The following is a 23,350-nucleotide window of genomic DNA, read 5'->3' on the forward strand; positions in this document are numbered from 1 at the left end:
TCACGCAACTCAGTCCAACAGATCGGAGTGCGACATTTACGCCCATAGAGTGCTTCATAGGGTGCCATACGAATACTAGTCTGATAACTGTTATTGTAAGCAAATTCAGCCAACGGCAAAAAGTTCTCCCAACTACCATGAAAATCGATTACGCAACCCCGCAACATATCCTCCAGAATCTGAATTACTCTCTCAGATTGACCATCAGTTTGTGGATGAAAGGATGTACTATAATCCAATCTTGTTCCCAAAGCCGTATGTAACGCCTTCCAAAATCTCGAAGTAAATCTCGGATCTCGATCAGAAATAATAGACAATGGAATACCATGCAATCTGACAATCTCTGAAATATACAATCTTGCCAGCTTATCCAAAGTATAATTTACTCGCACAGGAATGAAGTGAGCTGACTTTGTAAGTCTGTCAACAATCACCCAAACTGAATTTTTTTCAAAGGAGTCATAGGCAAGCCAGTAACAAAATCCATAGTAATACGCTCCCATTTCCATTCAGGAATCTTGATAGGCTGTAACAAACCTGATGGATGTTGATGTTCTGCCTTAACTTGCTGACAAGTCAAACACCTAGCCACAAAGTCAGATATGTCTTTCTTCATACCAGTCCAATAATACCTCTCTCTCAAATTCCGGTACATCTTATCTCCTCCGGGGTGCATAGCATATGGACTACTGTGAGCCTCAGTAAGGATAGTCTGCCTCAATTCAGCGTCATCAGGCACACAATATCTACCTTTAAAGCATAAAACTTCATCCTGATCAATTGCGTAATCTGTGTTTGTCCCCTGCTCTACTTGCTCAAAGATGGAAAGCAAGGAGCTATCAAGGGGCTGCTTAGCTTTGATCTCATCAACCAAGGTCGGCTTAACTTGCAATTCTGCTAACAAAGTGCCATCGTCATATAAATTCATCTTGACCATTAAAGACCTCAACTCCGATACCGTCTTTCGACTCAATGCATCTGCTACAATGTTAGCTTTACCAGGGTGGTAATCAATCACGCAATCATAATCCTTTAGAAGCTCTAACCATCGACGCTGTCTCAAATTAAGTTCCTTCTGGGTCAGAAGATACTTTAAGCTCTTATGATCTGTGAAAATGTAACACTTCTCTCCATAAAGATAGTGTCTCCATATCTTCAAGGCAAAAATTACTGCTGCCAACTCTAAATCGTGAGTAGGATAATTACACTCATGCGGTCGCAGCTGACGGGATGCATAAGCCACCACCTTACTTTCCTGCATTAAAACACAACCAAGTCCTGAATGTGAAGCATCACTATACACTGTAAAATCCTTCCCGGACTGTGGTTGAATCAACACCGGTGCTTGAGTCAAAACCGCCTTTAATTTCTCAAAGCTCTCCTGTTGTGCCTCGCCCCAGTCAAACGACACATTCTTCCTTAACAACTTTGTCAAAGGAGAAGCAATGATCGAAAAGCCCTCAACAAAACGTCGATAATAACCAGCCAAGCCCAAGAAACTGCGGATTTCAGATACGTTCTTAGGTCGTTTCCAATTCATAATAGCCTCTATCTTGCTGGGATCAACCTGAACACCTCGCGCAGAAATAATATGCCCCAGAAATGACACTTCTTGAAGCCAAAACTCACACTTGCTTAGTTTGGCATATAGACGATGCTCTCTCAAAGTCCGCAGAACGATCTTCAAATGCTCGTCATGCTCTGCCTCCGTACGAGAATAGATCAGAATATCGTCAATGAATACCACCACAAATTGATCCAAATATGGTCGGAACACCCGATTCATCAAATCCATAAAAGCTGCAGGAGCGTTCGTCAAACCAAAAGGCATCACTAAAAATTCATAATGACCATATCTAGTGCGAATGGCCGTTTTTGCAACATCAGATCCTTTAACTTTCAATTGATAATACCCCGAACGAAGATCAATCTTAGAGAATACAGTAGCTCATCGCAATTGATCAAATAAGTCATCAATCCTGGGTAATGGGTATTTATTCTTGACCGTCATCTTGTTCAATTTCCGATAGTCAATACATAACCTTAGCGACCCATCCTTCTTTTTCACGAATAGAACTGGAGCTCCCCATGGTGAAGTACTATGTCGGATAAATCCTCGATCGAATAATTCTTGCAATTGGACTTTCAACTCCTTAAGTTCCTTTGGAGCCATACGATAAGGTGCCATAGAAATAGGTGAAGATCCTGGATAAGTCTCAATCTCGAACTCTACCTCTCTATCAGGAGGTAACCCAGGCAACTTCTCCGGAAAAACATCAGGAAACTCGCTAACTGTACGAATCTCCTCGATCGTGGACAATGCACCTTTGGTGTTCAAAATACAAGCAATGAAGGTCTCATATCCCTTTCGGATCATACGATCAATTTCCATCGCTGAAACTATATTGGAGAGATAGCCACGCCGTTCCCCAATTAACACAACAGTCCGACCATCTGAAGCCTTCAGAGTAGCCCACTTGTATTCGCAATCCAGCTTTACCTTGTGTTTATTCAACCAATCCATTCCAAGAATTAGATCAAACTCCTCTAGAGGAAGCTCCATAAGATCAGCGAGAAAAATTTCTCCCTGAACCTCGAGAGGGCAACGCCGAAATACTTTATTCACTAATACTGCTTGTCCTACTGGACTCGTAACTGTAACAGTATTTTCAGTGTTCTCTATCGGAATCTGAAGGTTTCGAGATACTGAGCTCGATACATAGGAGTGAGTGGAGCCATTGTCCAGTAATGCAAAGTATGGGATAGAATAAATAGTAAATGTACCTGCAATAACCTCAGGCTCATCTCTGTCATCACGACGTCTAGTTGCATAAACCAAAGCTGGCTGTCTAGCCTCAGAAGCTGTTGGCCCTCTATTTTGCTGAGGTCGGGCTCTACTGTCTGTCCTGGACGCTGATCCTCGAGTCTTTCCTTGACTACGATCTCTAATTGGGGTCTGTACTGTAGTCTGCGAACGCACAGGAGTTTGGGTAGTGGTCTGCTCAAACGAAACTAACTGAGGACAATCCCTCCGATAATGACCACTAGATCCACACTGATAGCAAAGACCCATCTTCTTACGACACTCTCCTGAGTGTTGTTTACCACAATACTCACAAAGGGGCCCATTATAATACGACGAGGAACCGCCTCGACTGACAGCTAAAGGTGAGGATGCTGCAGGCCTGAAACGTGTATTGCTTCTCTGAGGAGCTGAAGTACGAGTCCTCTTTCCGGACTGTGCTGATGACTCCATCGGGCCTGAAAATTTCTTAGATCGATCTTGATCAACACGCTCTCTACCAGAAGCTAAAAACTCCACCTCTTCCGCATCTTTGGCTCTGCACACCAGCACATCAAATATCTCATCCTGATGGGTTACTACTTGCCTACGCAGCTCGTATCTGAGTCCAAGGGCAAATTTACGACATCGATCTCTCTCCGTAGGTACCATACTGAATCCATACTTCAGCAATTTCAGGAACTCGATCTCATATTCAGAAACAGTCATGTCTCCCTGAACCAGGTCTTGAAACTGTTGTCGTCTCTGAGCTAAATAGCGCTCTCCCAGAAAACGGCTCCGAAAGCGATCCTTAAAGAAATTCCAGGTCAAACGATCGGTAGGAACACTACTGGTCACTGACTCCCACCAAGTGTAGGCATTGCCATCTAACATCGCCACAGCACCCTGATATCTCTTAATTGAGTCCAAACCCAACTGATCCATGCGTCTCTCTGTATCCTGGAGCCAATCCTCAGCTTCAGTAGGAGCTCCACCTATCTGTCCCCCAAAAGTTCTAACTCCATTGGCAATCAAAGTCTGCGAAATAGGAACCTCAGATACAACACCAGTAGCTCTGACTGCTCCCTGTATTAACTGCAGAAATTGTCTACCAAAATTCTCATCCAAAGCAACTCCGGTAGACTCTAACTCAATATCGGTCGCTCCTATTATCGGTGTAGTCATGCCAATACCAGCGGCAGGAGGCAGATCCGTTGGGGTCGTAGGAGCATGATCACCTATCGGAGGTGGGGGATCTACCCGTATCTCATCGATCGGATCTGCGAATCTAGCCACTCGACCTCGTCCACGGCTAGTTCGACGACTACGTCTAGCACTCATTTTGATGGATCTCAAGTTTACTACAGAAGATAAAACTTAGGGTTAGATAAGCACTTGGAGTCTCAAACATAGTTAAAATCTTAATAACTTTGTGACATGGCCTTAGTAACTCGTTTTGTAAAATATTTCAAAATCGTATTTTCAATGTGGACTCATACACAGTCCGAGGGTTAAAAACCAAAAGCTCTGATACCAATAAATGTAACCCCCTAGACCCGGCCTATGCGTTTCGACTAAGTCTAGTGGATCACATTATAATTATTAAAGACATTTTTCGCAACCGTTATTCCATCAATATAAAATCACATTATAAAAACATGAAATTATAAACAATTTATACTATCAAAATCCAACTTGTAAATATAGTACAAATAAATAATAATTTAATTTAAAACATGTCTTCAAATTCCAAATCACAATAAACCGAGCAGTAGTAGCAAAAGTGTTATCATTATAAAATCCTATATTTTAAAATATGGTTCATGTCACCAAAATAAAGTAAACTTGCCAGATAAAAATATTACAATCTGATTTACTTCAAGAGATATGTTGATCCTCCAAGTGCTCGAACCAAGGTATCTACCCAACAGTATCTGTAAGGGGAAAACATTTTCAAAAGGTGAGCTAGGCTCAGTGTGTCCCAACATTTCCATAAAATCACAATAAGTACAAATCATATTCCAGTAATCTCACAAATTCGTAAAAGAGTTTAACTTTTTGAAAATCATAGTTTAAACCCTTTTCTGGTACACCATCAGTAGTTCCCAAAATTATTTTCCATATAGCTTAATTTATGCACATAGCAAAAAGAAAGCCGACTTAAGGATAGGCTCCGAAGCTTGTATCCTTAAGCCCAAGTCAATAAGTCCATATAGCTTACCCTAAGCACACAGCAAAGGAAAGCCGACCTAATGAAACATCTTGGGGCCCTCAAGAGTCACATTAGGCCCAGTTAGCTTGATCAGAGCTATTCCATCGTATTTCAATTCCAAAATTCAATTGCACCATGACATAAACTCCATAAATCCAAAAACATGGTAATCATATACCATTTCAAAAAAAAATTAGATAGCAGCCATATTCCATAAATTGTCACATTAAATTGGTGCATCCATAAAACAATAGCCAATGAATTCGGTGTACCACGTATTAAAACCAATAAAACAGTTCAATAACAAGTAGGGAACACACCTCGACAATAGATTCAAATAACAAATCTACTGATTGCTGGTTTCACCACGCTCTGCTACAGTTTTCGAACGGGTAAATACTGGCACACGTGGTTTAACTGATCTATAAGAGCTGGGTCGAGCTGTCGAACGATCCGGAGAGTCTCTTGTACCTTCAAACAATAATATTTATCAGTCTCAAATCCTATTTAATTGTTCAAAGCCAAACTTCTTAAGTATATACACATTTTTCGGGTTTGACTATCAATTTGAGGTATTTCGAGTCTGAATTTGGCCAAACGGATTACGGAATCGGAATCAGTGCGTCGAAAAACATAAAGTATGACTTTTCGAAAATTCAAATTCTTGGTCAAAGTCAAAGTCAACCACTTTGACCGTAGATTTGGAGACCTTCGGATTCGAATTTGACAAAACGGACCACGGAAACGGATTCGGCACGTCGAAAACTATCAGGATAGGTATACTCGGAAAAGATTAACGGTCGTTTAGTGCTCGGTCAAAGCCATTTTAAGTTTTGGTCAAAGAAAGTCAATGGTCAACGGTCAACGGTCAACGGTCGGGTCGGGTCGGGTCAACGGTCGGGTCGGGTCGGGTCAACGGTCGGGTCGGGTCAGACCGGTCAAACCGATTCAGACCGGTCAAACCGGTTCGAACCGGTTGAAACCGGTCAGAACCGGTTAAAAACCGGTTAAACCGGTTTCCAGCAGCCACTCGCCCTGCGGCGGCGCGTGTGGCGCGTGAGCGTCCTCCGGGGCCCTAAAAATCCCGGAAAAATTTCTAAAAATTATTTTGAGCGATTTCAAGATACTTACAACGATCGGTTCAAATTTTTGAACGGCGGAGAGCTCGATTTCAAATCGGCCGAATCTTTGACTGCACCACCTCCTCACGCGCCGCCGTCTACGGCGGACAAGGTTGACACCGGTGAACTCGGAACGGCACAAGGAACACGATGGTGCGGGAGGTGTCGTAAACGGAGCAACGATCAATGGTGAATTTAAGATTTCCTCGGCGATAGAGCTAACAAAACCGTCGCTACTTTGACTGGAAATTCCCGACGTTTGGCCGCGTTTCGCTTCAATTAATTTGAAGGGTTTGTTCCTCACTCGATGATGAACACAACGGTGGTTTCAAAACAACGATCGGAATTCGGACGGCGTCGGAATCGGCTTTGAAGTAGAGTGCGGGAGGAGGAATTTCACAATTGTTTTCTGTTTTGAAAACAGAAAACCATTCATACGCTTAAATGAAATCTTCTGCCGACACTAAAAGGAGTAATGCAGGGCTTGGTCCCTGAATTTCCTTTAACTTCTAAAATGGCCTACAATTTTGAAAACTTTCGATTTAATCCTCAAATTTTGCCAAATTACTTAATTAATTTTTTTTTTTTCTAAATTTTATTCCGGGTTGTTACATCCAAATCATCCATGCCCGAGTTTAGCCTCAGTTTTAGGGTTCTTGAATATTGGTAGCTGCGAAACCACTCCCAGGCCCATTCCACTCCTATGAAAATCTTGTATCTTTTCAACTTCTGCAACTCATTAAAGAAGTCGTGTGGTGCCGCCTTAGCATCTGGGATTTGAACTTCTAAAGTGGACAAATGAGACAGAGCATGTAGATCAGCAAGAGTGGCACTGCTCTCTCCCCATTGAATAGAAGTCCCACCCATATATAATTCTTCTAATCTTGACAAACTTGACAACACGCCGTCTGAAATTGTTTTGAGCTTAGCACAACGACTCACGTCCAACAACTTTAGTTTCACCAGTTGCCCAATTTCTTTTGGTAGAAATCTAATATCAGATTTCAAAAGGCTAAGAATTTCCAAGCTCTTTAGCTCTCCAATAATGGTAATATTATCTCCCAGTTTGCAGTGATCTAGGCACAATGTGCTGAGGCTTGTTAGTAGACGAATTGATGAAGGTAAAGAAGAAAATTGCATTCTAGCCAAAGCTAAGACTTTAAGTTTTGTTGCTTTCTTGAAGAAGTCATCCGATTTCAGGGAAAGATCCTTGCTAAACAAAAGGAAAAGAGAAAGCTGTGGACAATTTAACTGGTCAGGAAGACTGTTGAGAGTAGGATATTCCAAACAAATCTTGTTGCACATTTTCATTGATTCTTCATTCGGCCAATCCATCATAACATCATCTTTTTTCAAGGAAAACACATGACTGTCCTTGGAAGCCATTGATTTGGCCACAATATAAGTAAGATCATGCACATCAAAGCATTCATCATTGGTGTTACTATCAAGCAACAAACAAGATGCTTTCAGGTTACTCATCATTGTTAACAACGCATCTCGTCCTTCTTCCAACGTGTCGACTCCCTCAATTAAACCCAAACCAATTGCATATCTCAACAAGTCTTCTACTCTAGTGTTACGACGCAATAGACTGCAAAGCAAGAAAACCTGCTTGAGGTCTTCACCCCATAAATGATTGATACTCAATTCAATAGCAGAATATACCTCAGCAGATATCTCGCTCGGATTTTTTGAGTAAGGCCTCTGTAGCTGTCGTAAAGCCTCCTTCCAAACAAATAAACTTTTTTTTTGCAACGCCCTAGCAACGGTGGCAATGGCAAGCGGCAATCCTGCACATCTTTTGGCTACCTCAATTGCTGTAGATTGCAGCTCTTTATCTCTTTCAAAACTGTCCCCGGACATCTTCTTAAAAAACTCCCAGGCTTCTTTGTCCTCTAAATGACCAAGCGGAAAGGTCTTGGTAGCACCCATCTCATTGATTAGAACATTTTCATTTCTTGACGTCAAGAGTATCTTGCATCCTTTGTGTTGACTTCTAAATGGAATTCCGACTTCCTCTAGATCCAGTTTCTTCCAAATATCATCCAGAATAATAAGAACCCCCTGATTCTTCTCTTGAATTAACCTTTCACGTAATCTACTGGCTCTTACAACTGTACTCTTTTCTTCAATCCTCAAGCCCAACGATTCTGCTATTTGATCTCGGATTTTCTGAATGTCAGGTGTCTGAGATACAGTGACCCTAACCACTGAATTGAACAACTTAGCCTCCTGGAATTTTCTATGAACTTCTCTGACTAGTGATGTTTTTCCCACGCCAGGCATCCCGTACACTCCAACCATGCTCACAGTAGAATCTTTCAGGGATTCCATGATATCATTGAAAACCCTTTCCCTTGATTGAAAAACCTCAAAATCTGTATCCAATATGGGTTGTGGAAGATCATGGTAGCCCACGCTGCTAAATTGACATTCTTTGATAAGCTCATCAAAAGTTGCGGCATCTTCTTCCGCTTTCCTGCTAAGCTTGTGTCGACACTTGATGTTGGGACAGAAGCCAAAGAAGCACTTGTTTGCTTTGACTTGAAGATCATCCACTTTATGCTTGTCTTCAGCGATAACCTTGTCCACTCTATCGCACCAACCTTGCACATCCGCTTTAATCTTCTGCACGTTCCTTTCTGCAACAACAATATCTTGCTGCACGCTTGATCTTTTGTCAATCAACCTCTGAAGTTTGTCCTCGAAATTCTTGACGTATCTCTGGTAGAAAACTACATATCTGATATGACGTTTTGCTTCATGAAAGATACCCTTTGCAGTTTCAGAAGAGATATTGGCAGCAGCACCAGTAGCAATTGCTTCCATTTCTTTTCTTTTTTTCTTTTTCTTTGGGGGAGGTCCGAATGGAAAGAAAAACAAACAAAATGAGCAATGGATACAATAAAGGAGAATCAAGAAAGAAAATACTGAGAAGAAGCAGGCAACAAAGAACAACCTTAAAAAAGGGAATGAATGAGACGAAGGTTAATAGGTAAAACTTAAGGATGAAATGAAAATTGCAGAGGATTGACACACAGCACCAACCACATATATAAACGTTAAATGGGTGGGTAATGTATGAAAAATATTATCAATTACTGCCAAAAATTGAAGTCAATAAAAATAAAGAAAGACTAAGGACCTTTTAAGTCTTTATCAATTACTATTATCCTTCTTTGTTTTTAGTTCATGTTCAAGTCCTTATTAAATTTTGAATTACAAGTCATTAGCTTTTATTAAACATATTAAACAAATAATTTTCAGTATTGAGAATTTTTTCAAACATTTCATTCAAGTAAATTCAAAGGAAAATACTAATGAAATTGTGCTCAACAGTCAACACTCACTCGGATGATTTCTTTCATAATATTGAATCAAATGAGGTAGAGAGATAGATTAAAAAATGACTAAGCACTAAGTATTTTTTTAGATATGTTTAATGTTTGTTTTATTGTTTAGTGGATGTTTGTTCGCACTAATGTCTGTTCGCTTTGTGGAGGACACCTTTACCACTTGCAAAAGCTGTAATAGTCAAAAAGGAGCGGCTAGCTCACATGGCAATCAATTACCAAAAGTCTTGCGATCAATTTGGACCTCAACCCCATCCAATTCATAATGTAGCGAAATTCATGGCTTGTGGGAGCAGCTCACTTGATGCATGATCAAATATCACAGCTCACATTGATTTGATATAAAATTGTTATCTTTCTTTTGTTTGGTATATAAACTTGTCAGATTCTTTCATTGATTTGTTTATTTTCATTCGATCATTTCGCATGCGCAAAAGTGAGAATGGGAGGAAGTTTATGCACTATTACTTGGTGTAAAGTTATTTATCAAAAAAAAAAAAGTTGGGAGAAAAAAAATTATAAATATTTTTAAAATTATGATAAGAATTTTAAAAAATATATTTAAAATTTTAGAAATAAATAAAATATTTATCGTTATTTAATAAGTGTTTGTGGAATTATTTTTCTTAGATTGTATATTGAATACTATTCCAAAATGTATATAATATATATAAAATGCCTTTTTAATATTTTTACCTAATTACTTATTTTACAAAAAAATATAATTATGAATATATAATAATAAAAATTATATTTTTATATAATATATATGTAGGAAATAAAAAATGTATAAATGTAATTATCTTGTATATATTTAATTATAAAACTTTAAATTTATATAAATTACAACTTGAATTAATTAACAGAAAAATAACATTTATTAAATTGATCTCTACCACTTTATTTTTTTATTAATCATGCAATAAATTATTGAAAGATTATAATGATTTTTAAAAAAATATATATAAATTATTATTTGGTGGTTAAAGATAGTAATATTTTAATTAGAAGTTATGTGTTCGAGTAACTATGTATAGGGACAAAGCTATGTGAAAGGTTGGGGCCACTTTCCCCTAGTTTTTTATTATTAAAAATTATATAGGGAGAAACATGTATTTAAACCTTCAAATTTTAGTTTATTTTGATTTTGTCCCCCTCATTTTGGTTTATTTTGATTTTACCCTTTTCATTTTCTATTGTTAGTTACATCTTGTCCACTTGAATTAGAATTTTGACTCTGTCTCTGGCTGTGTCTGTAAGGTGTGTATCTATATATCAATGACTAAAAAAAGATTTTAAATAAATATTATCTTATAATTATCTTAAACTACTAAAAAATATTGAAACATAAAGTACTTATAAAATTTATTATCAATTGAACCCAAAGGAATAGCTTCGTTGGTTGTGGGTGTTTTCTCACATAAGTAGGGGTAAGCATTCGATCGAGTCGATTAAAAAAATTTCGAATTATTCGAGTTGACAAGTCTTATTTTATAACTCAAACTTAACTTGAAATTTTTCGGAGTCGAGTCGAGTTTAAGAAATTTGAGTCGAGTTGTTCGAGTCTAGTTATTAGAGTTTCTATACAAATTTAATTGTAATTATTTATAGTATTATAGTACATTTTTATTTCAATTTTTTGACTTTCTCTAACCATATATATATATATATATTCTTTTCACATTACAATGTTATTTATATGTATCACATACAATCTAAAATTATAAAATATATTTACAATAGTATATTTCAAAGAAGGTATTTTGAGTATAAAGACTAAAAAGAGTATAAAGGAGTCAAAGAATTGATGTGAAAAAAGAATTTGTAAACAATTGTAGTCAAAATACTAAATTGAGTAAAATACAAACTTAAATAACTAAATTTTAAAATAGAGTATATATATTTTTAGTAAAAAATAAAAATTGAAGTTACATAGATTTTCTACAGTGGTAGGAGAACATGTGCTTTAAATTTTGGTCAAAAACGTATTTAAAATGAAAGATGAATTGAAGAAATATGGAAATCATGCAAAATGGCTTAAATATACAAAAGGTGCCCAAGGAATATCCATTTTTCCAGTTTATTGCCTAACGTTTTTTTGGTCCAGTTTAGTGCCTAACGTTTTTTCGGTTCCAGTTTAGTGCCTAACGTTTCATTCCGTCACTCAAAATGGGTCACGCCGTGATAGACCGTTAGTTTTCTCCGTTAAGTGACACATGTCACAATCTGGAAATGTTTAAAAATTATTTAAAATTACAAAAAAAATTAAAGAAGAAAACACAATTTTTGAAATAACCACCATCGGTCGGAGAAGGGTGGTTCGGTGACAGATTTCAAGGTTAATGGGTTGAAATGAAGGTTTTCAATGTTTTGGAGTTATTTCAAATTTTTTGTGTTGTTTTCTTTTTTAAAAAATATATAATTTTCTTTTTTTTTTAATTTTAAATAAAATTTTTAAAACTCTCAGATTGTGACATGTGTCATTTAACATAGAAAACTAACGGTCCGTCACGGCTTGGCCGATTTTGAGTAACGAAATGAAACGTTAGGCACTAAACTGAAAAAGGGCATACATTGGGCACCTTTTTATATTTAAGCCCATGCAAAATTGAGGGATTAAATTGAAAAAATATAAAAAATGTTATCAAAAGTGAAATTGAAAGTACATATGTATTTTACGATGGTTTAGGAGCATGTGATTTAAATTTGATGAATTTTTAACTTAAAATGAATGAGGAATTGAAGGAACAATATATCAGGGACCAAATCGTAAATCTATCAAAATACTCATTCAAATTTCATTTTTTCGAGTTACTTGAAATTTCAAAATTTCAACTCGAGTAGAACTCAAAAATCAAATTGGTAATTCAAGTTAATTCGAATAACTTGAAATTAAAAAAATCATTTTTTCGAGTAAAGTCGAGTTTTGCTCACCCCTACCTGTAAGTCACATGAGTTCAAGCAATAATAATTATATAGGAGCGTGTAATATATGAAAATAAAAATCATTTATCATCAAAAATTGAAAAATATAAATAAGGAAAGAAAGAATAAGGACTTCTCTAGTCTTAAACAATCATTATTATTATTATTATTATTATCTTTCTTTGATTTTAGTTTAATAAAAAAATTGAAAAGTGAAAATAAAGAAAGAAAGACATAATGACCTCTCAAGTATTTATCAATTATTATTATTTTTCTTTAATTTTAGTTTAATAAAAAATTGAAAAGTATAAATAAACAAATAAATAAATAAAAACTTGTCCGCCCTATCGCACCCCAACCCTGGACATCCGTTTTAATCTTCTCCACGTTCCTTTCTGCAACAATAATATCTTGTTTCACGCTTGATCTTTTCTGAATCAACTTCTCAAGTTTTTCTTCGAAATTCTTGACGTATCTCTGATACGAAATTACATATCTGATATGTCGTTTTGCTTCGCGGAATATACCCTTCGCAGTATCGAAAGAAATATTGGCAGCAGCATCGGCACCAGGAGCAATTGGATCCATTTCTGGTTTTTTTTTTCCTTTTTCTTTGGGGGGAGGTTCAAATGGAAAGCAAAACAAAATGAAAAACGGAGACAGTGAAGGAGAGCCAAGAAAGAAAATACCGAAAGGAAGCAGGCAAGAAGAAAGCGAAATAAAACAACTTTAAAACAGAATGAATTCAGGTTAATGGATAATACTTGATGATGAAATGATAATTGCAGAAGAATCACATACTGAACCACTTGTAAAAGCTGTAATAGTCAAAAAGGAGCAGCTAGCTCACATGCCAGTCAATTATTATATGAAAATAAAAATCAATTATCATCAATAAGGAAAGAAAGACTAAGGACCTCAAGGAGCAGCTAGCTCACATGCCAGTCAATTACCAAGAGTCTTGTGAATTTGGACCACTACCCCATCCAATTCATAATGCACCCAAATTGAAAAGGGCTTGTGGGAGCAGCTCACTTGATGTATGATCAAATATGAGCTTACATTGATTTGATATAAAATTGTTATCTTTCTAGTTTTGTTTGGTATATAAAATTGTCAGATTCTTTTATGGATTTGCTTATTTTCATTCCATAATTTCGCATGTGGAACAGTAAGAACGGGGAAGCTTTTCAGCAACAACAATATCTTGTTGCACGCTTGATCTTTTCTGAATCAACTTCTCAAGTTTTTCCTCGAAATTCTTAACGTATCTGTGGTAGGAAATCACATATCTTATATGACGTTTTGTTTCGTAGAAGAAATCTTTAGCTGCTTCGGAAGAGATATTGGCAGCAGCACCGGCAGCAATTGCATCCCTTTTTTTTTTCTTTTTCTTTGAGGGGGGGAGGTCTGAATGTAAAGAAAAACAAAATGAACAATAGGGAGACAATAAAGAGAACCAAGAAAGAAAATACTGAGAAGCAGCAGAAAAGAAGTACCTTCAAAACAGATAATGAATGAAAGGTTAATGGATAACACTTGACTGTTGACATTGGCAATGAAAATTGAAGAGGGAACACATACAGAACCACCTATAGACGCTGTAATAGCCGAAGAGGATATTTACTCTCCTCCATTCAAAACGTTTTTTAAATAAAAAACATAATGGTAATTTTAATTTTAACATTTTTGTTACTGTCATTTTAATGCTCATTGTTTTTGTTTAAATTTAACTTTCACCTTTTTAACCATTTACCAAGTCTTCCGATCAGTTTGGAACACAACCCTGGCCCACCCAATTCATAATAGACAAATAACATGCCAAAAATTATTAATTAGGCTCCTCCGAATACATACGGACCACAACCCCACCAGATTCATAATAGACAGATTTGCTCACCGTCTAGTCAATGACTACAGCTGCCATTGATTTGATGCGACGAAACCACCACCATTGTCGCGATTATTATTTTTGATTATCGTATAATTATGTTTTATTAAAATTTTCGATTATTATAAGTTATTTTTGATACATAAGGACCTCTCAAGTATTTATCAACTGTTATTATCTTTCTTTAATTTTAGTTTCATAAAAAATTGAAAAGTATTAAATAAAAAAAAAAGGATTAAGGACCTCTCAAGTCTTTATCAATGATTCTTACTATGTTTCTTTGCTTTTAGTTTTGGTTAGATAGCATAAGTCCTTATTAAACTTGTCCGCTCTATCGCACCAACCCTGGACATCCGTTTTAATCTTCTCCACGTTCCTTTCTGCAACAATAATATCTTGTTGCACGCTTGATCTTTTCTGAATCAACTTCTCAAGTTTTTCCTCAAAATTCTTGACGTATCTCTGATAGGATCGCATGTGGAAAAGTAAGAACGGGGGAAAAGTAGCTAAAGGTATCTTCCACGAAGCAACAACAATATCTTGTTGCACGCAATAATTTCGCATGTGGAAAAGTAAGAACGGGGGAAGCTTTTCAGCAACAACAATATCTTGTTGCACGCTTGATCTTCTCTCAATCAACTTCTCAATTTTTTCCTCGAAATTCTTAACGTATCTCTTGTAGGAAATTACATATCTTATATGACGTTTTGCTTCGTGGAAGATACCTTTAGCTACTTCGAAGAGATATTGGCAGCAGCACCAGCAGCAATTGGATCCATTTCTTTTTTTTCTTTTTCTTTGGGGGGTCTGGATGTAAAGAAAAACAAAATGAACAATAGAGAGACAATAAAGAGAACCAAGAAAGAAAATACTGAGAAGCAGCAGAAAAAGAAGTGCCTTCAAAACAGATAATGAAATGAAAGGTTAACACTTGACATTGACAATGAAAATTGAAGAGGGAACACATACAGAACCACCTATAAACGCTGTAACAGCCAAGGATGATATTTACTCTCCTCCATTCAAAACATTTTTTAAATAAAAATTATAATGGTAATTTTAATTTCAACATTTTTGTTACTGTCTTTTAATGCTCATTATTTTTGTTTAAATTTAACTTTCACCTTTTTAACCATTTACCAAGTCTTCCGATCAGTTTGGAACATAACCCCACCCAATTCATAATAGACAAATTACATGCCAAAAATTCAACAAAATAAAAGCTCCTCCGAATACATACGGACCACAACCCCATCAGATTCATAATAGACAGATTTACTCACCGTATAGTCAATAACTACAGCTGCCATTGATTTGATGGGACGAAACCACCACCATTGTCGCTATGCTTTATTTTTTATTGTCGATCCGGATTAATTAAAATGAAGTATTAAAAATTAGAAAGGAAAAAACATTCTTCATATTTCATATTTTGAGAGGTGTCTTTAAGGAGAATTTATTAGTGGTTTTAGAGGACAAACAATAGCAGCCGTCTTAACTTTCTTCCATTATTTTCTGTTTATTAAGTTTTAATATAATTTTATTTTTGTTGAGAGAGTATTTAATGTATTGATTACTACCTAATGGCAGTCACCAATACGTTCGATTCGCATACGAGAAATTCTCTCTTTTGTTTCCTCCGTGGAATGTTGGGTTATAGAGAAAATGTGTGCCACTGCCCGACGATTGAATAGTGACAACTAGAATAAGTTATTGGAGCGGAATGTTTCTCTAGGAGCCCCTTCAAGGAGACGACGACGACTGCCTATGACAACCAACAGTGATCAACAGTGAGTGGTGGCAGCGACTAGAGAATTTGACAGAATTTAGGGGTCAAATTGAAAATTTATCTAAAGTTTAAGGTCAAAAAGATACTTTATCAAAAGTTCAAAGTCTAACTAGTATTCAATCTAAAGTTCAGGGGTAAAATTAAAATTTAACTCCTTTTAACTAACGTGCCACATCATTAAACTAACGCGAGTTAACAACTCAGTAACTAACATATAACAACAGATAACATAAATTACCAAAACTTAATAAATCAATAATGTAAGTGACTAAAACTTATGATTTTTGAATTTGATGAGCAAAAAATGTACAAAAACAAAAGTGATCAATCCAGTAGTTTACCCAAAATTATACTGACTAGTTGATATATTTCTAGATTCAATCTAAATACATACAATTGTTATTATATTTTTAAATTTAAATATATATACAAATTATGTTAAATAGTTTTTTATTATATTTATATTGATCCTTTTAATTTGAGTTTTTTGATTCGACTTGACTTAGACTCGATCGAGTATTCACCCCCTGGTCATGATTTTCAAGATGCACCATAGTTTTAGCTGTTGAGGGTGTTATTAGATTTCTACGTCCACGATATCTTCATATTTCAAGAGTACACAAATAGTCTCCGACTATAGAGTGATGTTTTGTTGAGTCCATCGACTATAAAAAGTTACAAAATGATCCTCTTACAATAGGATGTTGCTTTGTTGAGTCTCTCGACTATTAAACGTTATAAAATGATCACTCGATTATTTAGTATGTTCAAAACTCGTCTTTTTTCCGTTAAAAATGAAGACAATATTAAATTTTAATCATTACTTTAATATTTTATTATTGTTTTTTCGTTAAAAAATTGATATAATTTCATCATTACTCTTAGATTTTAATATTGGATTTTATTAAAAATATAAAAATATTATAAAAAAACTCTAATTGTTCAAATCTATTTTTTAAAAGACTTTAATTAAATCTACATTATAAAAATTACATTGCGTGGAAAAATGTGATGTTATCGTAAAAAAATTTGCTATGTTAACAAGATGTGATGTTAATATGAATAGATGAAACTCTTCTACAAAAGTTAGATCTTTCTCTATTCATAAGGCAATTAAAAAAAAAAAATCATAAAAAATTGTCAAATACTCGGGGATTATGTGAGAGAAATCGAACTCTTCTTAATCGGTTATTTTCATAAAGAATTTGCTGTCTGTGTCGTTGAGGGATAACAGATCCTTCAAAGAAGTCGTAACAGGTAATGCAAAACCAATCTTTGTGTCAGAAAATATTTAGAGTAAGCAGCCTGATGTTGTCCACGTGAGGGTGATTGATGAAATGCTAAATAATGAGAAAATGAATGGAGTGCCGAACAAGATTTGCTTGAAAAGGGAGGAGAATGATTGGAAAAGCAGGTGCCTTGTTGGGTTGATAAAAAGTATGTATAATATTGATCTCGTTGAAGCTGCTCTTAGGTCCGATGGGGTGGGGGTGAAGATATGCCCGTGGCATTAGCATCTAAGCTGACAAGTATCATCTCAAAATTCTTGTGGGGCCGCTCTAGTAATGACAAACCCATCCATTGGGTCAAGTGGGAGAGTGTGTAAACCTTGAAAGCAGGGAGGTTTGGGCTTAGTTGACATTCGCTTAAAAAATCGTTCTCTCCTCAATAAATGGATTTGGATATTTGATAGAGAACCCGATCGGTTATGGAGAAGAATTGTTGTAGTCAAGTATGGTTTTGATGCGGGTGTTTAACTTCCCCCTCTGTTGGATCCGAAAAAAATGTCATGGGTTTGGAGAAGTGTAGTTTAGCCCTTAGGTAACCCGGACGATTCTTTTTCGAAGAGTTCGAGAATTGTGCTAGGAGACGGGAAGTCGGTTGATTTTTGGAACGACCACTGGACTTGTTTCTTGTCTTTGAAAGAATCCTATCCTCGGATTTTTGGGCTAGCAACAAAAAAAATTGGGGAAGGTCTCAGAGTTCGGGTTGAAGATTGATGGGAAGTGGTCTTGGAATATTGAGATAAGGATAATGCTATTCTCGTGGGAATTCAACATGTGGGATGATTTTATCCGAACTTTAAATGAAGCAGCTCAAGGAAGTAAGGAAGTGGATGTGACTCGGTGGGTGGGGGAACCGAGCGGGGTGTACACTCCGAGCTCGTTTTGCTCCGCTTCTGTTCTCGTTGAGGACGAGTGCGATAATTTCTGGAGTTTGGTATGGGCAAACCTTACTCCGCCGAAAGTTGAGCTTCTTGTTTGGAGAGCAGTGCTTCAAAGACTACCTGTTCGGGTGGAGCTCGAAAAACGAGGATGTTTGAATTCGGAGTCTTGTGCTTGTATGTTGTGTTTAAAGGAGTCTGAATCAGTAAACCACCTGTTTTGTCGGTGTGAGGTTGTATGGAGAGCCTGGTCAAGGTGGTGTGCCATATGGAATTTGCATCTGGTGTGCCCGGGTGATGTGCGATCCTTCATCTCGTCGTGGGTAGGAGCCCCAATTTCCAAATCCAGCAAACCAGTATGGAAGCTAGCTTTGTTTGAATTTTTTGGGTCTATTTGGCTATTAAGGAATGAAATCATTTTCAATAGGAGCAACTGGTCCGAGGAAAAGTTGTTTGACTCGGTCGTTTCGAGAATTGGGTGTTGGTGCAAGTGGAAGTGGCCTGAGGAAATCGTTTCATTTTCCGATTTTTGCAGTAATCCCAGTGCGATGATTTCTGTTAGAAGGTGATGTGGCCTAGTGGATTTGTGTGTGTTTCTGTATGGTAAGCTGATGTGTGGGGTTGCTATTCTAGAGTGAATTTGCTGAAAGTTAATGTGGGTCTGTGCTGGGCTGCCTCAGTGGGGTGTTTGACTGGCTGGTGGTGTGGTTTGGCTGGGGCGGGGTGTAGTAGCTCTTTGATTGCTGATTTGAGGTACAGTTGTTTCTGCTGCGTCGCTAGTGCATATCCTTGTCGTTTAGCTTGTAATCTGTGGTTTTTTTCAGATGATTGGTGCGAGGTGACTCTTTTCCTGGATGTTTTAGCAGGGTCTGTCAAATGCTGGTCTGTGATACTTGCTGGGAGGAGAATATTCTAATGCAGGTACGTAGCTAATGGTTCTCGCTGAGGTCAATTACCTTGGAAAAAAAGGGTTCCATTTGGTGTCCAGCTGCGGTTGTTTTCATCAGGGGTAGGGATGGGCATGAGACCCGAACCCGACGGGTTCTGACCCAATCCAATTCAATCGGGTCGGTTTTTTTTTAAAAATTTAGGTTCGGGTTTAGGGTGAAAAATACCCGACCCAAAAAAATGTATAATTTTACTTTATATATTTAAGAATAATTATAATAATACCCTTATATATATAATTTTTTCAATTAAGTCATTGTTTTTATTGAATAAAAATAATAATTTTTATTATTTCAGGTCGAATCGAGTCGGTTTTCTAAATTATATATCGGGTCGGGTGAAATTTTTTTTTGATCGGGTCGGGTCTCGGGTAGAAGATTCCTTATTCCCGAATCGGATGGACCAAAAATCCGACCTATGTCCATCCATAGTGTGAAGTCAGTTTGGAGAATGCAATATTACTTATATTAGTAGTTTTTGTGAAAGTTTTTGGGTGTTCTTGTCGTTTTCGTCCTCTTGGTAGTGTTTCTAGGTTCTGCTTCAGTGGGGCTGGCAATTGTTTGGTCACTTTTGTCTGGTGGTTGGTAGCCCGTCATCTTCCTTAGTTGTTTTTGGATTGGGCCTAAGTGGATGGTGATGGGTTTATTCCATTTTGTTGTAATTGCTTTTGGTGGTAATCTGGAGTTGTTTTTGTTGTGCCAGCCGGTATTTCAGTGGTCCTGCCCTCAATGCTAGTGCTCTGCTATCGAATATATTCTCTGTCTCGAGTGTCTAGCGGTTCAGCATCCTAGTACTTTCTCAGTTGCATATTAGCAGAGTGGCGGACCGTGGCTTTATGGTTTGATGCTTTCGTAGCAGTCCTTGGCTTGATCAGGGTGTTATTGGCTGTTGAGGCAATTTTGTAAGGTGTGTTCTGGTTTCTGTGCTGGTTTTGGCGTGTGCAGCATTTTTTCCACGTGAGGAGTGCTTTGTGTTTAGCATTTCGGCAGTGTGCAGCATTTTTTCCATGTGAGAAGTGTTTTGTGTTTAGCATTTCGGCAGTGCTTTGAAGTTTAAGACTGGTGTGAATCATTATGGTTGTTGTTTATCGTTTTGACAATTACATTGTGTACTATTTTTCTCCGGTTAGGCTTAGAGAGGTATTTTAACGAGACCCATGTAATTGTCATGTTTTTGTATTTCGGATATTAACACAAAACATCCCTTTTCAAAAAAAAAAAAAAAAATCCCAAAATCATTGATAGATCAATATATGTTTTTATTGATTATTTATTTTAATTATGAATATCACATTGTTTACGAAACTAGCCAATATAAGTGGTCGTCTACCGCATCTATCCGTTAAAAATGAACCTAAAATTGCTACTGGAATCTTCAAAAACAATGTTATTGACATGTCTCGGAAATGCATGGAGCATAATTTTACCTTAACTACAAGTTGGAAAAGAAGCCATGAAGGTACCTGTACAATAGCTAAAACTTGAAGGCCAAGGTTACCTGATATGCCTGTTGCAGACAAAACTTTGTATCTTCATCTTCTTTTATGACAACAAAAAAATATACTTCGCTGTGCAATAATTACATAAGCACCAACATAGAAGATATAAATTTACCTACTTCTTCAAATATTGTACCAGTATAATATCCCATGGCACCTGCTCCTACAAGTTGTTGCAATAACATTAGGCCAACTCCAACCTGCAAACTCCAAGAAGCCATTTATAAAACGATCAGGCAAGTCATAAAACGAATTAGCATATTTATTCTCAGCTCACAATGAGTGAATTAGCATATCTCTTTCGGAACAATTCAAGGATACTTGCTCCTGTCTGTTGCTCAAGAGTTTCCAAATAACTCTTCAAGAGAATATAAGCACACATCATGAGGAAATAAGCGTTCCAAATTTCCTGGGGAAAAACTAAAAGATATGAAGCTAAAATCTACTCTGATAATAGCTGCTTCTTCAGAAATATCCGAGTCTCCCCTAAGACGCTTCAAGGAAGCTTCAAACTCTTTCTCTCGACCATATATATTTTGTCTGCAGAAGCCATTCACATCTTGCATTTACACTGTGTCAACTCAAAAGTAAAGAATCAAGTGCATAATTTCTCTTATATCTTTCTCTAACATGTTACGGACTTAAAAAGCTTCCGAATACTATGGAGTTAGACTTACCAGCCATCTAGGGACTCTGGAATAAAAAACAAGCCTATTATCTGTACTACACACGGGATTGCACCTGAAGAACAGAATAGATAAAACACTGTACTTAACTAACACTATCTTTTTCTTTATCTAATAAAGAAAAAAGCAAAGTACATACTGATCATAGCCAGGGAGCGCCATGAAATGAAGGTTTTTAAGCCAAATGTGTACACCAGTTTTTTCGATGACACAGTTCCCACTAATGTTCGAACTGCGTTGTTATCACCTAGTTGGAGGTCTGCTATTGATGTTGAACTTGGGGCGCTACAAGACAACAAGACTTGGTCCCTTGTTCCCCTGCCCAACGGTAGTGATGTTGTTGGCTGCAAATGGCTGTTTAAAATAAAAAAGAACCCAGACGGGTCTGTGCAACGGTATAAAGCACGACTCGTTGCCAAAGGGTACTCACAGGTTCCTGGGTACGATTTCAAGGATACGTTCAGCCCGGTTGTGAAATTTGTCACACTGAATGTGGTACTTTCTCTTGCTGTCACTAAGAATTGGTCTCTACTCCAAGTTTATGTAAATAACGTGTTCCTCAATGGTGACTTGTCTGAGGAAGTGTACATGCAGCAGCCCCTTGGGTTTGAGGAATTTGTTGCGGATGGATCACCGCTTGTGTGGAAGCTACACAAAACGTTATACGGGCTTTGCCAAGCGCCCAGAAATTGGCATGACAAGCTGAAGGTTAACCTCGAGCGAATGGGATTTGTGGAGTCTTTAGCTGACGTATCACTTTTTGTGAGATGTGTACATGATGATTATATCTTTGTTCTGGTCTAAGTGGACGATATAATTATTAATGGGCAATGTAAGGATGACATTGAGGGAGTAGTTCAGCACTTGAAGAAAGATTTCTCACCCAAGGACTTAGGTGAACTGAGTTTCTTTCTTGGGGTTGAGGTCAAGCGTAGTAGTGGTAAGTTGATTCTCTCGCAGAAGAAGTACATCCTTGAGCTCCTGGAAAAAGCAAAATGTTAAATGCCAATTCTGCAGCTACACCTATGGTCGGGTCAGCAAAACTGCTTCATGAAGCAGGGACTCTACTCTCAGATGCTCGTGAGTACAGAAGTTTAGTTGGTGCACTTCTCTATGTATGCCACACTCGCCCTGATATTGCATACAGTGTGAACAAAGTTGCGCAACATATGCATGCACCCTGTGAGTCTCATATGACAGCAGTGAGGCGTATACTTCGATACCTGGCTGGCACCCTGGATTATGGCCTCACGTTCCTCGCTGGTGAAGCAGGACTGAAGGTCGTCGCATTTGCTGATGCAGATTGGGGAGGTGATACGGATGACCGAAGGTCAATATCTGGTCATACTGTGTTCCTTGGAAAATGCCCCGTGGTCTGGAGCTCGAAGAAGCAAAAGACCGTTTCCAGGTCCACCATGGAAGCGGAGTACCGTAGTGTAGCAGACACAGCCACAGAGGTCACTTGGATCAATGCACTCCTACTCAGTCTAGGCGTGAAGCAACATGAATAACCAGTTATCTGGTGTGATAACACCAGCGCCATCGCAATGAGCATGAACCCAGTTTATCATGCATATTCGAAGCACGTTGACATGGATGTTCATTTTATTAGGGAGAAGGTTACAGCAAAAGCCCTACGTGTTAGTTATGTTCCAGCAAATTGTCAGGTGGCAGATGGCCTTACTAAGCCACTAACTAAGGCTGCATTTGAAGTCTTTAGAACAAAGATGTGTGTCCTGCCTTGTTGAAGAAGAAGGAGAAAATAGAGAGAATATTAGAGTAACTGCTCCAGTCTGTTAAACAGTTAAGGTTGGTTAGGGGTGTTAAGGATGTTAGCGTGCAGTTGAGGTGGTTGTAGCTCAGCTAAGCATCTTATAAAACTGCTATAAAGGCAATGTAATCAATATGCTTAAAAAAGAAGAAACGTTATTGTTCTTCATTTCTTGAAGCTATCTCTAGCAATCCAACAATAAAAGTC

At 37.4% G+C, this 23,350-nt stretch overlaps 3 protein-coding genes across 6 annotated transcripts in view; 1 reads left to right on the plus strand and 2 right to left on the minus strand.

The window, feature by feature from the left end:
* The window catches only part of LOC120167247, a 78,025-nt gene that overhangs the window by 11,188 nt on the left and 43,487 nt on the right, over positions 1-23,350 (minus strand). The window lies entirely within an intron of this gene.
* Positions 6,670-13,988, minus strand: LOC120167248 (probable disease resistance protein At4g27220). Of its 2 annotated transcripts, XM_039176319.1 has the most exons (3): positions 13,896-13,988; positions 9,569-9,583; positions 6,670-8,949 (listed from the first exon to the last, which is right to left on the minus strand). In XM_039176319.1, exon 3 carries the CDS (start codon positions 8,945-8,947, stop codon positions 6,704-6,706), a length of 2,244 nt encoding a protein of 747 aa, XP_039032250.1. In that variant the 5' UTR covers positions 8,948-8,949; positions 9,569-9,583; positions 13,896-13,988; the 3' UTR covers positions 6,670-6,703. The 2 variants fall into 2 exon arrangements, with proteins under 2 accessions (XP_039032250.1, XP_039032251.1); XM_039176320.1 differs by lacking the exons at positions 9,569-9,583; positions 13,896-13,988 and adding an exon at positions 13,017-13,224 and having other exon boundaries at positions 6,670-8,959.
* Positions 17,719-20,336, plus strand: LOC120167254. Of its 2 annotated transcripts, XR_005520029.1 has the most exons (3): positions 17,719-18,993; positions 19,065-19,161; positions 19,891-20,336. XR_005520029.1 is itself a non-coding variant. In XM_039176326.1 (2 exons), the coding sequence occupies exon 1, from the start codon at positions 18,111-18,113 to the stop codon at positions 18,807-18,809; it is 699 nt and encodes a 232-aa protein (XP_039032257.1). In that variant the 5' UTR covers positions 17,719-18,110; the 3' UTR covers positions 18,810-18,993; positions 19,065-19,247. The 2 variants fall into 2 exon arrangements, 1 of the variants encoding a protein (XP_039032257.1); XM_039176326.1 differs by lacking the exon at positions 19,891-20,336 and having other exon boundaries at positions 19,065-19,247.

Source organism: Hibiscus syriacus, unplaced genomic scaffold (assembly GCF_006381635.1).
Source record: "Hibiscus syriacus cultivar Baekdansim isolate YM2019G1 unplaced genomic scaffold, ASM638163v2 tig00111671_pilon, whole genome shotgun sequence".
In the NCBI taxonomy this organism is placed as follows: Eukaryota; Viridiplantae; Streptophyta; class Magnoliopsida; order Malvales; family Malvaceae; genus Hibiscus; species Hibiscus syriacus.